We start from the raw sequence: 16,159 nt of genomic DNA on the forward strand, positions 1-16,159 counted from the left end.
TGGAAACGCCAAGCGGATTCTTCACATTTTATACATCTGGTGAAATATCTGTCTCTATCTGTGCATAAACAGCTTCTCCAATAGAAATCCCCGATCACGCTTGAAGGCGATGTCATGGCAACGTTGGCTAGCTAAACGCATGCGCAGAAAACGTCATTGGTCTAACGGTCGCCTCGCGATGAACTGCGCATGTGCGGGCCGTCAACGCAAAAGGCACTGCTTCGATATAGTGTTTTTTTGACGAATTTCGAGTAATAACACGTTAATCCATTGAAGACATTGTCTCGAATCTAGGTATTGCCTTTCGAAAATTAACAAATAAGTAATATTTTTTCACTTCTTTCATTTACTTCTCCAACCCCAAACCCCGGCCTGGTCTACTTAGTCTGCTTCGAACGCTTGCGCTTTTGCGTCTCTGGGTTTAGAAACTCTGTGTCCACACCTTGGCTCACACACCGCGACGCAAGGTGACGTTCAATTGCACCGACGTCAAACGTTTCCCTCCACCATGCGTATTAAATGTATTGTTGTTGGAGTGGTTGTTATGACTGGACAAGGCCTCGGTTTAAATTAGGAGACCCCGCCGTCGCTGCCACGGTAGACCTGCCGATGGAGGGCATGGACATAGACCTGGACCCGGAGCTCATGCAGAAATTCAACTGTATGGGCACCACTGACAAGGATGTCCTCATCTCAGAGTTCCAAAGACTGCTGGGGTTCCAACTCAACCCGGCAGGATGCGCCTTCTTCCTTGACATGACCAACTGGTGAGTTCGTGGATGTGGGGCCTAACTTGGCTAGTAGCTAGCTACATTTGGACTAGTGCCAAAGCGAGCTAGCTGTTATTTATTGTGGTTGTGTGTGTCTCTCTCGTTCTCTTTCATGTAGTTATAGCTATATCTACTTGTGCCGATACTTTGCATTTGGCTATGTCATTGCTGGGAATTATGCCGTGTTCGTGTGCTAGTCGAAACTCGAACATTTCCGATTTGCTTATTTGGTGAATGCTGCACATGTATAACGAACCAGTTAACGAGTCAGACTTTTCCGAGTTACCTAGTTTCGATTAGTATGTGAACGCGGCAATAGTTACGTTAGTTATGTGAAACTGTGGCTAACGCCAGAAATTGTGCTGATTCGATTATGCTGCGGGGCACCGGTCTATGGACCGCGACCGTGAACGGGCAAAAGCGGTGAGGGAGGAGCGCCTCTCTCAAATAAACAGTAATCTGTGCTGCTCGGTCATGTTGTCAACAAGGCAGCATGGTGCATACAATATATCTTGTCCATTGTGTGTGTGTTAGAATGTATTTTAAAACAAGTTTTCATTGGGAAGGCAGATACGTTATTGTCAAAAGCAATCACGTTTGCATGTGTAAACACAGAATACTACTCATTATGCTGTGTTCAAAACAACTGGGAACTCTGAAATCTCTGACTTCTGACGTCAGTGCGTTTAAGACAACTGGGAACGTGAAAAAACGAGCTCCAACTGGGAAAACATCGATGTTAACTGTCATCCAACTCGGAATTCCAACCCAGGAACTTGGGCCTCTTTCTAGAGCTCTGACTTTCTGACCTGAAGAGCACTGAAGTCATGACTTGATCTCGTATTTTTCAGAGTTCCCAGTTGTCTTGAAAGCACCTTGGGAATTTGGAAAATAATTAGGTAAAATCATGGGGTCATTGATCTTCAAGTCGGACTTCTAGAGAGATGCCAGAGGTTCTGACTTGGAATTCTGAGTTGGATGACCGTTCAAAACTTTTTCCCAGCTGCTCCTCCCCCCACCCTGCCCCACCCCCCCCAAGTACCCAGTTGTCTTGAACACACTATCGGAAGTCGGAGATATACCAGCTCCCAGTTGATTTGAACGGGGGCACCTGGCTCCAAACTAATGTAGTGAACATTTTCCCTGGACCTGATTCATCGAATCACCTCAATAACCACACTTCCATCCAGCTTTTATGTGAGTAAAGTCATATCGTATGAAAAATAACAAGGCAGCGGTAACCAGGTTTCCATAGAACAATTTTATGCCAGTAAAGTACATGTTGGATAAAAAATGTCATGACATGTCTGATGGAAACAGCATTTAAAAAAAAAAATGTTTTGATTGTCAACAAAACATGATAGACACGGTGGAATCTTTTTGTTAGTGAATTATGCTAGAAATGCTGGTGGAAATGCTTTTATGTGCAAATATTGATATAATAACCATCATATTGAAGTGAACTTGGGAGTCATGGACCACTCATCAGGAAAGCATGCAGTTTATTAGGCTACAGATTGAACAAATTAAGATGAACTTCACAAGGTGGTGCAAGTGATAAGGTTGATGCTCCTTTCCAACAAATATCGAGGGTCTAATTCTGGTGACATGATCATCGATGCTTGGCAGCTGTTTGACAAATAAAATTATCTTGCTCTTTGGTCCATAATAAATTCATCATGCAGGCTATACATGCCATGTAGCTAACACTTGCCAATACTGTAGTAGGCACACTATTTTTTTTTTTTAATATATAAAATTAAAAAAACATCAGTGGAGCTGAAAATGGGTTTCCATCGCATTTAACTTTAATTTAACATATTTTTTTGTGGTCCAGCTAAACAACCATGTGCAAGCTCTAGGAGTACATTTTTGAACACCTAGCTAGTGAGTGTTTGTGATATGATGACATAATTTGATTGGTAGTGAGCTAAGGTAGGCTAGTGATCATGACTTTATCACTGAACAAAATAAAACAACACTGAAATGACCTTGACTCATATTTTTGCCAGGGAAAATCATTATCAGCAAGATACTTATTAAATATATATATTTTTTAATGGTTTTTGTGAAGTAGTTTCAGGAACTAGATCATGTTGAATACTTGCTAGTTTAAACATGGCATTGACTCACCCACTCTCCTCAATGTCTTTTGCCATTAAAACAGGAATCTACAGGCAGCCATCGGTGCATATTATGACGTTGAGAGTCCCAGCATCAACACACCATCCATGTCTTTTTTGGAGGATGTGACGATTGGTGAGGGAGAGTCTGTTCCCCCCGACACACCGTTCACAAAGACCTGGAGGATACAGAATACAGGTGGGGGTTACCTTTTATTCATCCAGTTCACATCACCATACGTATGATTAAGTCACAAAAGAAGAAAAACCTTCACTGCAATGTAAGACCCGGAAACAACTGGCCTGTAAATGTGTGTCTGTGTGTGGTGCAGGTAAGGTATGAGTAACTGACTGCATGTTTGGCAAGGGAGCTTTGTGTCTTAAAAATGTGTATCAAATATCTTTGTCTGTCTGTGTGTTTCACAGGTGCAGAGTCCTGGCCACCCGGGGTATGTCTGAAGTACATTGGAGGGGACCAGTTTGGCCACATCAACATGGTGATGGTGCGCTGTCTAGACCCCCAGGAGATCTCAGACGTCAGTGTGCAGATGCACAGCCCTGTGTCACCTGGCATGTACCAGGGCCAATGGAGGATGTGCACAGCCACAGGACTGTTTTACGGAGGTAGGTCTCAAAACAGCGCGGATGCACTGTTTTGTGGACACATTTTTTTCCCCATAAGGGTGTAATTCATTCTAGGAATTATCCAGACACGTTAACCTCTGCAGTTTTTAGTTTTTATTTTAATCATTTTATACGTTTGTGTGCAACTGTTTAGCTGTGTAGTCCTTTTTCATGATTTTTAAGTGGTCAATCAATGTCTTGAAATTGGTCAACTTGACTTTTTATCCTCGATTTACTGAGCATTGGGGTATTTAACTCACAGCACTCTGTCTCCTGGACAGAACACGTCACCCCTAACTCCTGGTGGGTGTCACTCTCTCTCTCTGTCCACACAGACGTGATCTGGGTGATCCTCAGTGTAGAGGTGGGGGGCCTTTTGGGCGTGACACAGCAGCTGTCCTCCTTCGAGACAGAGTTCAACACGCAGCCGCACCGCAACGTGGAGGGAGACTTCAACCCCTTCGCCTCGCCACAGAAGAGCAAACACAACTCCGGAGACCACAACAACTTGAAAGACCCTGGAGGAGCCTGGGAGGGCACGCAGGACGCCATCCAGCAAGATCAAAACGGACTGTCTCACAATGCTGTAAATAGAGCATCGAATGGGCTCCAAAGCAATCTATCAGTAGTGACTTACAGTCAGGTATGTATGAATTAATGAACCAAGTTTGGCTTGACTCAAAACAAGGTGACGTCCACTCCTCATTGTTATCTGCTTAAACATCGGGCCTCTTGTGTGAGTAGTTATTACAATATTTCTTGAGGTTTTATGTAATTATTTTTTCCAGTGCCACGTTTGGATGTGGATAAGAACATCTCTCTTCATGGCTGACTTTGAAACTTCCGATTCAATATAGTGTTTTTTGTTGTCACGAAAGTAGAGTGTTAGTGAAGTTCTCCAATTTTCCAGGCGTTGCCACTACTGTACAGTTACAGAATGTGTGTTTGGTAGTGTGGAAAACACAATAGATCTCTGCTCTGAATTGTAGCACAGACCGATTGTTCGGGAAAGCACACAGTTTATTAGGCTACTAGCCGTTGTCAGAAAGTGGATGTTTCTGGTTTTCAGGGGTACAGTATTTAACATAACCTAACGTAGCATGTGTATGAAACTGAAGTTATTAAGCTACAGATTAAGTAAGTTATGATGAGCTTCACAGGGTGGTGAAAGTGCACGGAGATGAGCTTGATGCTCCTTTCCAATCATTATCGAGGGTCTTAACCTGGTGACATGGAGATCAATGCTTGGTTGCTGTTTGACAAATACAAATAATTTCACTCTTTTTGTCCATAATAATCTCAATATGTAGTCTATACGGGCACTGTATCTGCGAGCTGTTGGCTAGAGCGCAACTCATTTTCAGTTTCCCTCTCAGACCACTCCCAGACAGTCCTAGCAAAATTCTTGCTTGAGAAATTGCCCTTTGCTAAGAAGCCATTTTGTGTTTCTTTTTTGACAATTTTTTTTAGCAGTATCCACAGAGTTTTGAAACTACAGCGCACGACACGATTCAGTGCACGAATAAATCGGCACAATTGAATTCAGTTTTTTTTTCAAATTGCCAGCGTCTTGGAGCAAAAATGTAGATAATTTAACGTCATTAGCACAGTATACATCAAAAGAGTAACTGAGAGGAATGTACAATACCGCAAACAAGGTATTTGTGCTAAGTGCATGGGGGCTCCATATTTATGCTTCTCTGCTATTAAAAAACAATTACATTACCAAAAGTATGTGGACACCTGCTTGGCGAACATCTCATTAAAACAAATCATGGGCATTAATATGGAGTTGGTCCCCCTTTGCTGCTATAACAGCCTCCACTCTTCTGGAAAGGCTTTCCACTGGATGTTGGAACATTGCTGAGGAATTTGCTTCCATTCAGCACAAGGGTATTAGTGAGATCGGGCACTGATGTTGGCAATTAGGCCTGGCTCGCAGTCGGTGTTCCAATTCATCCCAAAGGTGTTCGATGGGGTTGAGGGCAGGGCTCTGTTTCCGGCCAGTCAAATTCTTTCACACTGATCTCAACAAACTATTTCTGTATGGACCTCGCTTTGTGTACGGTGGCATTGTCATGCTGAAACAGGAAAGGGCCAAATCTGCCAAACTCAGATTCGTCCGTCGCCTCCCAGATGGTGAAGCATGATTCATCACTCTAGAGAACGCATTTCTATTGCTCTAGAGTCCAATGGGGTAGAGCTTTACACCACTCCAGCCAAAGCTTGGCATTGCGCATGGTGATCTTAGGCTTGTGTGTGGCTGCTCGGCCATGGAAACCCATTTCATGAAGCTCCTGACAACAGTTATTGTGCTGGTGTTGCTTCCAGAGGCAGTTTGGAACTCGGTAGTGAGTGTTGTAACTCAGGACATGCTGTTTTTACACGCTACACAGTTCAGCACTCGGCGGTCCCGTTCTGTGAGCTTGTGTGGCCTACCACTTCGTGGCTGAGCTGTTGTTGCTCCTAGACGTTTCCACTTCACAATAACAGCACTTACATTTGACCGGGACAGCTCTAGCAGAGCAGACATGACATACTGACTTGTTGGAAAGGTGGCAACTTATGACAGTGCCACGTTGAAAGTCGCTGATCTCTTCAGTAAGGCCATTCTACTGCCAATGTTTGTCTTTGGAGATTGCATGGCTGTGTGCTCAATTTATTTTTTATTATGTCCTGATTTGTGGCTGAAATATCCGAATCCACTAATTTGAAGCGGTTTCAACATACTTTTGTGTGTATATACACTACCGTTCAAAAGTTTTGCGTCACTTAGAAATATCCTTGTTCTTGAAAGAATAACACACACTTTTTTTGTTTTTTTTGTCCATTGAAATAACATCTAATTGATCAGAAATACAGTGTAGACATTGCTAATGTTGTAAATTACTATTCTAGCTGGAAATGGAGCAGTACACAGCGTTGTACGAGATCTTCAGTTTCTTAGCAATTGGAATAGCCTTAATTTCTCAGAACAAAAATAGACTGATGAGTTTCAGAAGAAAGTTTTTTGTTTCTGGCCATTTTGAGCCTGTAATCGAACCCACAAATGCTGATGCTCCAGATACTCAACTAGTCTAAAGAAGGCAAGTTTTATTGCTTCTTTAATCAGAACAACAGTTTTCAGCTGTGCTAACATAATTGCACAAATAATTCCACAAAATACTCAACATGCGCCGCAGCAGATTGGCTAAAAATGTAATGGCACATTATCTAAACAGGTTGTCACATGGAAGCCTTTAGCCTCGTGGATTTTGTTCACACAAAGTCGCCATACACACAAGACCCAAATGCAATTTAGAGTTCTAATTAGAACTGAAAATTTGATTCTGATCCAGGCCCGGTGAGCAGAAGCCCGAGCCCAGGCCTGTTCCACCATCACAGAAATTAAATGAGTCTGAACCTGGGGAAAAAAATTAAAAGCCAGACTTCTAGTAAACAGTAGGCTATATTAATTTAAAACTGATGTTGAGAACAACACGGTGAAGGCGGGCGGCAATGGAGTGAGGAAACAGTCATTGGGCCTAGAAAAAGCGCAGAGAATGGGAAAACTCACCTTTTTAGATATGAGCAACTGAATGATGAAAGTATTGAAATAAAGTAGGCTAATGCAATTGAAGGCATCTATCAAATTCTTGCTTATACTGAAACTCCTAAAGTTGTATCCAACCGTTATACTAATTTAAAGCAATCGTTGTGTGTGTGTGTGGTCACCTAGATTATAATTTTAGCACTGTTTTGATTGGGACAGTGCTGCTTTGACAAGCATGGGGGATTTATATTTTTCACTGAATCTCTGTTTGAATATTTGGTAGCAATTAGGCTGGGGAAATATTAGCTAAGTACTAATGATCATATTTTATTCTAGTTTGCTCATACATTGGCAAGAAGAAGTATGTGAACCCTTTGGAAATGCCTGGATTTCGGCATAAATTGGTCATAAAACATTATCTGATCTTCATCTAGGTCACAATAATAGACAAACAGTCTGCTTAAACTAATAACACGCAAACAATTATACATTTGTCTTTATTGAAAACACTGTAAACATTCACAGTGCAGGGTGGATAATGTATCTGAACCCTTGGATTTGGTAACTGGTTGACCCTCCTTTGGCAGCAATAACCGCAACCAAATATTTTCTGTAGTTGCAGATCAGACCTGCACAACGGTCAGGAGGAATTTTGTACCATTCCCCTCTACAAAACTGTTTCAGTTCAGCAATATTCTTGGGATGTCTGCTGTGAACTGTTCTCTTTTAGGCAGACAGCAAAATGTCTTGATCAACTTGAATTCATTTTTCCGCTGACGATAGCAAGCTGTCCAGGCCCTGAGGCAACAAAACAGCTCCAAACCATGATGTTCCCTCCACCATACTTTACAGTTGGGATGAGGTTTTGATGTTGGTGTGCTGTGCTTTTTTTTTTTTTCTCCACACAGTGTTGTGTGTGTGCCTTCCAAACAACTCAACTGTAGTGTCATCTGTCCACAGAATATTTTGCCAGTAGCGCTGTGGAACATCCAGGTGCACTTTTGCAAACTTCAGACGTGCAGCAATGTTTTTTTTTGGACAGCAGTGGCTTCTTCCATGGTGTCCTCCCATGAACACCATTCTTGTTTAGTGTTTTCCATATCGTAGACTCATCAACAGAGATGTTAGCATGTTCCAGAGATGTCTTTAACTGACACTCTAGGATTCTTCTTAACCTCATTGAGCATTCTGTGCTGTGCTCTTGCAGTCATCTTTGCAGGATGGTCACTCATAGGGAGAGTAGCAACAGTGCTGAACTTCCTCCATTTCTAGACAATTCGTGGAATGATGAACATCAAGGCTTTTAGAGAGACTTTTGTAATCCTTTCCAGCTTTATGCAAGTCAACAATTCTTAGGTCTTCTGAGATCTCTTTTGTTCGACGCATGGTTCACATCAGGCAATGCTTCTTGTGAATAGCGAACCCAATTAAAAAAAAAATCATTTTTATTATTTATTTATTTTGTTTTGTATGTATAGGTCAAGGCAGCTCTAAACAACATCTCCAATCTCGTCCCATTGATTGGACTACAGGTTAGCTGACTCCTGACTCCAATTAGTTTTTGGAGAGGTCATTAGCCAAGGGGTTCACATACTTTTTCCAACCTACACTGTGAATTTTTAAATGATGTATTCAATATAGACAATGAAACATTCTATAATTTGTGTGTTATTAGTTTATGCACACTATGTTTGTCTATTGTTGTGACTTAGAGGAAGATCAGATCCAATTTGATGACCAATTTAGGCAGAAATCCAGGTAATTCACATACTTTTTCTTGCCACTGTATATTAGCTGATAACATTTTTGAACAAGTCTGCTTGCTCTTCACTCATGTAGTAGCCTGTCCTACTCTCAACCAAAAGCCTGTGACTTGTCTGATAATCAATCAATGTGATTTTGTGTCACTGAATCTCTATTTGGTTATTTGATCTCTGGCAGGACATGTGGTAGATGAGCAAAAAAATAAATGAGCTATCACTGATCAGAAACATTTAGTGTGCAATAATGTAGCCTAAATCCAGTGCATATTTCTATATTGACTTGCGTTGTAGCCTCTTTTTATATCGAGCCTAGGCTATTTTCCTATTGTGCCAATCCCACTGAAACCCAAAATCCTGACTCCTGTCTCACATTAAAATTCCAAAATGTATTCTGTAATCCATAGGTTGCATTAGTCTCGCCTATGCATGTCAAAATGCAGCTGCAACGTTTAACCTGCTTCTCTGCACTGTCTCTTATTGCTGCCCATATGAGCGCTCAATTGGATTATTATTATTTCATGAGCTGATCTGTATTATTATTATAATAATATCTATTTTGCCAAATAGGAGATATTCTGTCAACTTTGATCATTTTGACTTTTGTTTGACCGCCGTTACAAAGTTTGTATGATTCGACAACGCTATAGCCTATTCGGGGTGCGCTCTGTGCGCTCTATGCCGGAATTAATTAATAATGCTCATAATTTATGAACTCCCTCTTTCGCAATTCACAACCATGTCACTGGCGATCAAAGTTACTGTATCATTACTAAATAGCAGTTTCACTTTCGGTGAAATCTTTATGTATATTTTGGGAGAACTCTGGCAATATAACCATATCTTTGTTTTAAAGATTTTTTTGTGGTATTTCCGTTGACTCTCTGCAACGTATACTCCCTCTCCGGCCTCTAGGTCATCAGGCTGCTGATTATCCCGCACCCCTGTTACCATCGTCTCGCGCACCTGCGCCTCATGACACTCACCTGGACTCCATCCCCTCCTTGATTATCTTCCCTACATCTGTCACTCCCCTTTTGTTCTTTCCTCAGGTGTTATTGACTCTGTTTTCATGTCGGTGCGTTGTTTCGTGTTCATTGTTTCTTTTATTCATAAAAACACTCACTCTCTGAACTTGCTTCCCGACTCTCAGTGCACACTCGTTACACTCTCGGTATAAATATGAATTATTCTTGGTATTGAAATGCGGGTAGATTGTGGGGAAAATATTCATCCATAGTACTTCATTGTTACTGAGAAATGATTTGATATTGAGATAAACATGGCTGCATTGTCCCTTTTTTTTTTTTTTATATATATATATTTTTTTTTTTTTAAGTCTTGGACTAAAACATTCTCAGTGGAGGTTCTCCTTGTAGTCATAATCTGTGTCTGGAAAACCAGCCCTATATGTCAGTTTGTGGTTAAAATATCCTCACTGAGCAACAACATCACCACTACAGCTGCTGTACACCACCTGCTTTGCCAAGTTTATTGCCCTTAATGATGCAAGTCATTTTTGTTTTTATGGATTTACCTGTATATATGATGATAACCCTTGTCAGTTTTCCACCATATAGCCCTCAGAGATAATTGGATATGTGTGTGTTCCGTGCTTGCTCTAAATCACCTCATAGTTCTGTTATGGCTGGCCTTTTTTTTAAATTCCAGACTGTAAATGTACTGCCACTCCTGGCTGGGTACACCTTACTGTTCAGAAACCCATGCCTCTGTTGCTCATTCACAGCTTTTATTGACTCAATAATGGACTGAAGTACTGTTGAGCTTATCTTTCTGAGGAATACACGTGCTTTATGTAAGGGCCTGCCCTGTTCAGGAGGGTGCTGGTTCCTTACTGGCCTGCGACACTGGAAACGTAACTTTTGCAAACCTTGAGAAACTCCTATTAAATTCAATGAAAACCTGGGCGTAAGCACGCCGACTCCGCAAGAGGCATGCGCCGTTCAGCGTAAAATTGTGCACTGTGTTCTGTGTCTCTCCCCAGGGTATTCATGGCCCCTATCCGTTTGGCCAGAGTTAAAAAGATGGAGATCCAGGCGGTGCTGAACTAACCTGGGTATGTTGAGGCAGGGGCACCGGAGAGGGGAGTGACACATTTCATACAGACTCCAGACAACCCTCTTCCTTGCCCCCAATCCACCAAAACACAAGCTACAGAGAGAACAAGGACGCACCTACCCCAGCGAATAACCCCCTACCAACATCATCAGCACCCTCCTGAGATCAGTATGTGTAAATGCTACATAATGAGTGCTATAAATCCTTTAAAAAAGTTGCATACTACTACACAGCTGTTTTTTAGTTTTCTTTCGTATTTTTAGCTGTCAACACACCTCAATGAGTAAGGACTGCTGGATGAGTTTAGCAAAGGGATGGATGCGTGTGAGCTTGAGCAAATGACGTGTGAGTGAAAAAAGCCATCTAAAACTATTTTGCCTGTTGAGCAATTGTACAGTTGAAGTCGGAAGTTTACCTACACTTAGGTTGGGGTCATTCAAACTCGTTTTTCAACCGTTCCACAAATTTCTTGTTAAATAACTAACGTTTTGGCAAGTTAGTTAGGACATCTACTTTGCGTGACACAAGTTATTTTTCCAAAAATTGTTTACAGACAGATTATTTCATTTACAATTCACTGTATCACAATTCCAGTGGGTCAGAAGTTTACATACACAAAGTTGACTGTGCGTTTAAACAGCATGGAAAATTCCAGAAAATGATGTCATGGCTTTAAAAGTTTCTGATTGCTAATTGACATCATTTGAGTCAATTGGAGGTGTATCTGTGGATGTATTTCAAGGCCTACCTTCAAACTCAGTGCCTCTTTACTTGACATCATGGGAAAATCAAAATAAATCAGCCAAAAAATTGTAGACCTCCACAAGTCTGGTTCATCTTTGGGAGCAATTTCCAAACGCGGAAAGGTACCACGTTCATCTGTACAAAGAAGAGTACGCAAGTATAAACACCATAGGACCATGCAGCTGTCAAACCGCTCAGGAAGGAGACTCGTTCTGTCTCCTAGAGATGAACGTACTTTGGTGCGAAATGTGCAAATCAATCCCAGAACAGCAGCAAATGACCTTGTGAAGATGCTGGAGGAAACGGGTACAAAAGTATATATACACAGTAAATCGAGTCCTATATCGACATAACATGAAAGACCGCTCAGCAAGGAAGAAGTCACTGCTCAAATACCGGCATTAAAAAAAGCCAGACTACAGTTTGCAACTGCACATGGGGACAAAGATTGTACTTTTTGGAGAAATGTCCTCTGGTCTGATGAGACAAAAATAGAACTGTTTGGCCATAATGACCATCGCTATGTTTGGAGGATAAAGGGGAACGCTTGCAAGCCGAAGAACACCATCACAACCGTGAAGCACAGGGGTGGCAACATCATGTTGTGGGGGTTCTTTGCTGCAGGAGGGACTGGTGCACTTAACAAAATAGATGGCATCATGTGGAAGGAAAATTATGGGGATATATTGAAGCAACATCTCAAGACATCAGTCAGGAAGTTAAAGCTTGGTCGCAAATGGGTCTTCCAAATGGACAATGACCCCAAGCATACTTCCAAAGTTGTGGCAAAATGGCTTAAGGACAACAAAGTCAAGGTATTGGAGTGGCCATCACAAAGCCCTGACCTCAATCCTATAAAAAAAATTGTGGGCAGAACTGAAAAAGCGTGTGTGAGCAAGGAGGCCTACAATCCTGACTCAGTTTTACACCAGCTCTGTAAGGAGGAATGGGCCAAAATTCACCCAACTTATTGTGGGAAGCTTGTGGAAGGCTACCTGACCCAAGTTAAACAATTTAAAGGCAATGCTACCAAATACTAATTGAGTGTGTGTAAACTTCTGACCCACTGGGAATGTGATGAAAGAAAGAAATCATTCTCTCTACTATTATTCTGACATTTCACATTCTTAAAATTAAAGTGGTAATTCTAACTGACCTAAGACAGAGAATTTTTACTAGGATTAAATGTCAGGAATTGTGAAAAATTTAGTTTATATTCATTTGGCTAAGGTGTATGTAAACTTCCAACTTTAGGTTTTAAATCAATGTCTGCATATGTACAGTACCAGTCAAAAGTTCCAATGTTCTTTATTTTTCCTATTTTCTACATTGTAGCATAATAGTGAAGACATCAGAACTATGAAATAACACATGGAAGGAATCATGTAGTAACCAAAAAAGTGTTAAACAAATCAAAATACATTTGAGATTCTTCAATGTAGCCACCCTTTGCCTTGACAACAGCTTTGCACACTCTTGGCATTCTCTCAACCAGCTTAATGAGATAGTCACCTGGAATACAATTAACAGGTGTGCCTTGTTCATTTGTGCAATTCATGTCCTCAATGCGTATGAGCCAATCAGTTGTGTTGACAAGGTAGGGTTGGTATACAGAAGATAAATCTATTTGGTAAAATACCAAGTCTTTATTATGGCAAGAACAACTCAAATACGAAAAGAGAAACGACAGGCCATCATTACTTTAAGACAATCCGGAAAATGTAAAGAACTTTGAAAGTTTAAGTGCAGTCGCAAAAACCAAGCGCTATGATGAAACTGGCTCTCATGAGGACCGCCACAGAAAGGAAGACCCAGAGTTCATTAGGGTTACCCGCCTCAGAAATTGCAGCCCAAATAAATAATTCAGAGTTCAAGTAACAGACACATCTCAACATCAACTTTTCAGAGGAGACTGTGAATCAGACCTCCTTGGTCGAATTGCTCCAAAGAAACGGCAGCGGGGCGGCAGCGTAGCCTAGTGGTTAGAGCGTTGGACTAGTAACTGAAAGGTTGCAAGATCGAATCCCCGAGCTGACAAGGTACAAATCTATCATTCTTCCCCTGAACAAGGCAGTTGTTCTGTTCCTAGTTAAACCACTACTAAAGGACACCAATAAGAAGAGACTTGCTTGGGCCAAGAAACACGAGCAATGGACATTAGACCGGTGGAAATCTGTCCTTTGGTCTGATGAGTCCAAATTTTGAGATTTTTGGTTCTTTTGTGAGACACAGAGTAGGTTGATCTTTGCATGTGTGGTTCCCACTGTGAAGCATGGAGGTGTGATGGTGTGGGGGTGCTTTGCTGGTGACCTTGTCTGTGATTTATTTTGAATTCAAGGCACACTTAACCTGCTTGGCTACCACAGTATTCTACAGCGATATCCCATCTGGTTTACACTTAGTCCCACTGTCATTTGTTTTTCAACAGGACAATGACCCAAAACACACCCCCAGGCTGTGTAAGGGCTATTTGACCAAGAAGGAGATTTATGGAGTACTGCATCAGATGACCTGGCCACCACAATCACCCGACCTCATCCCAATTAAGATGGTTTGGGATGAGTTGGTCCGTGGAGTGAAGGAGAAGCAGCCAACGAGCTCAGCATTTCAAATTGTATTTGTCACGTGTGCCGAATACAACAGGTGTAGACCTTACCGTGAAATGCGTACTTACAAGCCCTTAACCAACAATGTAGTTCAAGAAGTAGTGTTAATTTAGTAAATGTTTCATTAACTCAAGTAAAAAAAAATCTAATCAATCAAAATAAGACAATAACGAGGCTATTTGCAGGGAGTACCAGCACTGAGTCAATGTGTGGGGGTACAGGTTAATCAAGGTAATTTGTAAAGTGACTATGCATAGAAAATAAACAGCGAGTAGCAGCAGTGTAAAGACAAAGGGAGGGGGAGGTGGACCCATGCCAGGTCTTTTCAGTCTCCAGCGGCGGAAAAGGTGTTGCTGTGCCCTCTTCACAACTGCCTTGGTGTGTTTGAACCATGAAAGTTTGGTGATGTTGAAACCGAGGAACTTAACTCTCGACCCGCTCCACTTCAGTCCCGTCAATGTTAATGGGGGCCTGTTCGGCCTTCCCATAGTCCACGATCAGCTCCTTTTGTCTTGCTCACATTGAAAGGTTGTTGTCCTGGCCAGGTCCCTGACCACCTCCCTATAGGCTGTCTCATCTTTGTTGGTGTCGTCAGAACTTAATGGTGCTTTTGGAGTCGTGCTGGCCACACAGTCGTGGGTGAACAGGAAATACAAGAGGGGACTAAGCACTCATCCTTGAGGGGCCCCAGTGTTGAGGATCAGTGTGGCAGATGTTATGTTGCCTACCCTTACCACCTGGGGGCGGCCTACCCTTACCACATGTGGGAACTCCTTCAAGACTGTTGGAGAAGCATTCTACGCAAAGATGGTTGAGAGAATGCCAAGAGTGTGCAAAGCTGTCATCAAAACAAAGGTTGGTTACTTTGAAGATTCCTAAATATAAAATATATTTTGATTTGTTTAACACTTTTTCTTGGTTGCTACATGATTCCATATGTGTTATTTCATGTGTGTCCAAACGTTGGACTGTTACTATATGTGTATGGTTTCCTTCTGGATTTTACTAAACATGAAATGGTGGTTACTACATCGGTAAGAAAGTGGTGACCTACATAAATATAATACTCATTCTAAAACAATTCCTCCACTGATGTTTCAGAATTTAGGATACAGGCCTGTGAATGAGTAGCCCAGTAAGTAAGGCTTTGCTGTACTGTTCTAACACAGAGATGCATATTTCAGTGGTAAAGCTTGTTCTTTAGAGCAAGCAGATGGTGCTATTAATTAAGCTACCAAACCAAACTGTCTCTGACACGTCACGACAGACAACATCATAGAAAGATAGACTTCTGGATTTGTGACTTCTCAACTTCATCAGCAATATCAACACCATTGTTTTATTTCTGCAGTTTCTGCAGTTTGCACGATGCCACTTCGGATGTTTGCAAGTGGTGATTCGATGTACTATCAGGATCTAGAGCATATTTTGTTTTTATATATACTCCTTGTTTTATTTTTCTTCCAAACTTGTACACAACATTGAATCCCGTTTTGATTGTCAAATTAAGTAAATTTGGTACTACTTATAATATTCAAAAGAACACAGGGTCAACCCTGGAATTCATTGTACTCTGCATAAATTGCTGTATGAGGTCTTGTTATGTTAATCATTGTTTACAAATGTCAACCAAACTGAGTTAACATCATGTTCTGCAATTTGTTTACCATTTGGAATGTTGTCGTTTTTAACCCTTTTTCACCCTTCAAGCAATCCTGATTTGTCTGCTTCCTATGTTCCAACAGGTTGAGTAAAAATAAAAAAGGAAATTTGTGACCATTGTTATTCATCGACTAAAGCTGTTGTAGATGGCCGTACAATAGTCTTTTATGGTTTATTCTGATGTACGGTGTCTGTTTTCTTGTGGGCATGGTGTTTTCACACAAGCCTTTCATATTTCTGTATTTCTCGAGGTCATACT

At 41.4% G+C, this 16,159-nt stretch overlaps 1 protein-coding gene across 2 annotated transcripts; it reads left to right on the plus strand.

Annotated features, from left to right (window-relative positions):
* Positions 1–164: 164 nt before the first annotated feature.
* Positions 165–11,672, plus strand: LOC110527729 (protein ILRUN). 2 transcript variants are annotated; one of them, XM_021609192.2, is made up of 5 exons: positions 165–767; positions 2,938–3,092; positions 3,320–3,517; positions 3,853–4,160; positions 9,725–9,943. In XM_021609192.2, the coding sequence occupies exons 1-5, from the start codon at positions 520–522 to the stop codon at positions 9,815–9,817; spliced, it is 1,002 nt and encodes a 333-aa protein (XP_021464867.1). In that variant the 5' UTR covers positions 165–519; the 3' UTR covers positions 9,818–9,943. The 2 variants fall into 2 exon arrangements, with proteins under 2 accessions (XP_021464867.1, XP_021464868.1); XM_021609193.2 differs by lacking the exon at positions 9,725–9,943 and adding an exon at positions 10,815–11,672 and having other exon boundaries at positions 169–767.
* Positions 11,673–16,159: the final 4,487 nt, after the last annotated feature.

The sequence above is a fragment of the Oncorhynchus mykiss genome, chromosome 7 (genome assembly GCF_013265735.2).
Source record: "Oncorhynchus mykiss isolate Arlee chromosome 7, USDA_OmykA_1.1, whole genome shotgun sequence".
In the NCBI taxonomy this organism is placed as follows: Eukaryota; Metazoa; Chordata; class Actinopteri; order Salmoniformes; family Salmonidae; genus Oncorhynchus; species Oncorhynchus mykiss.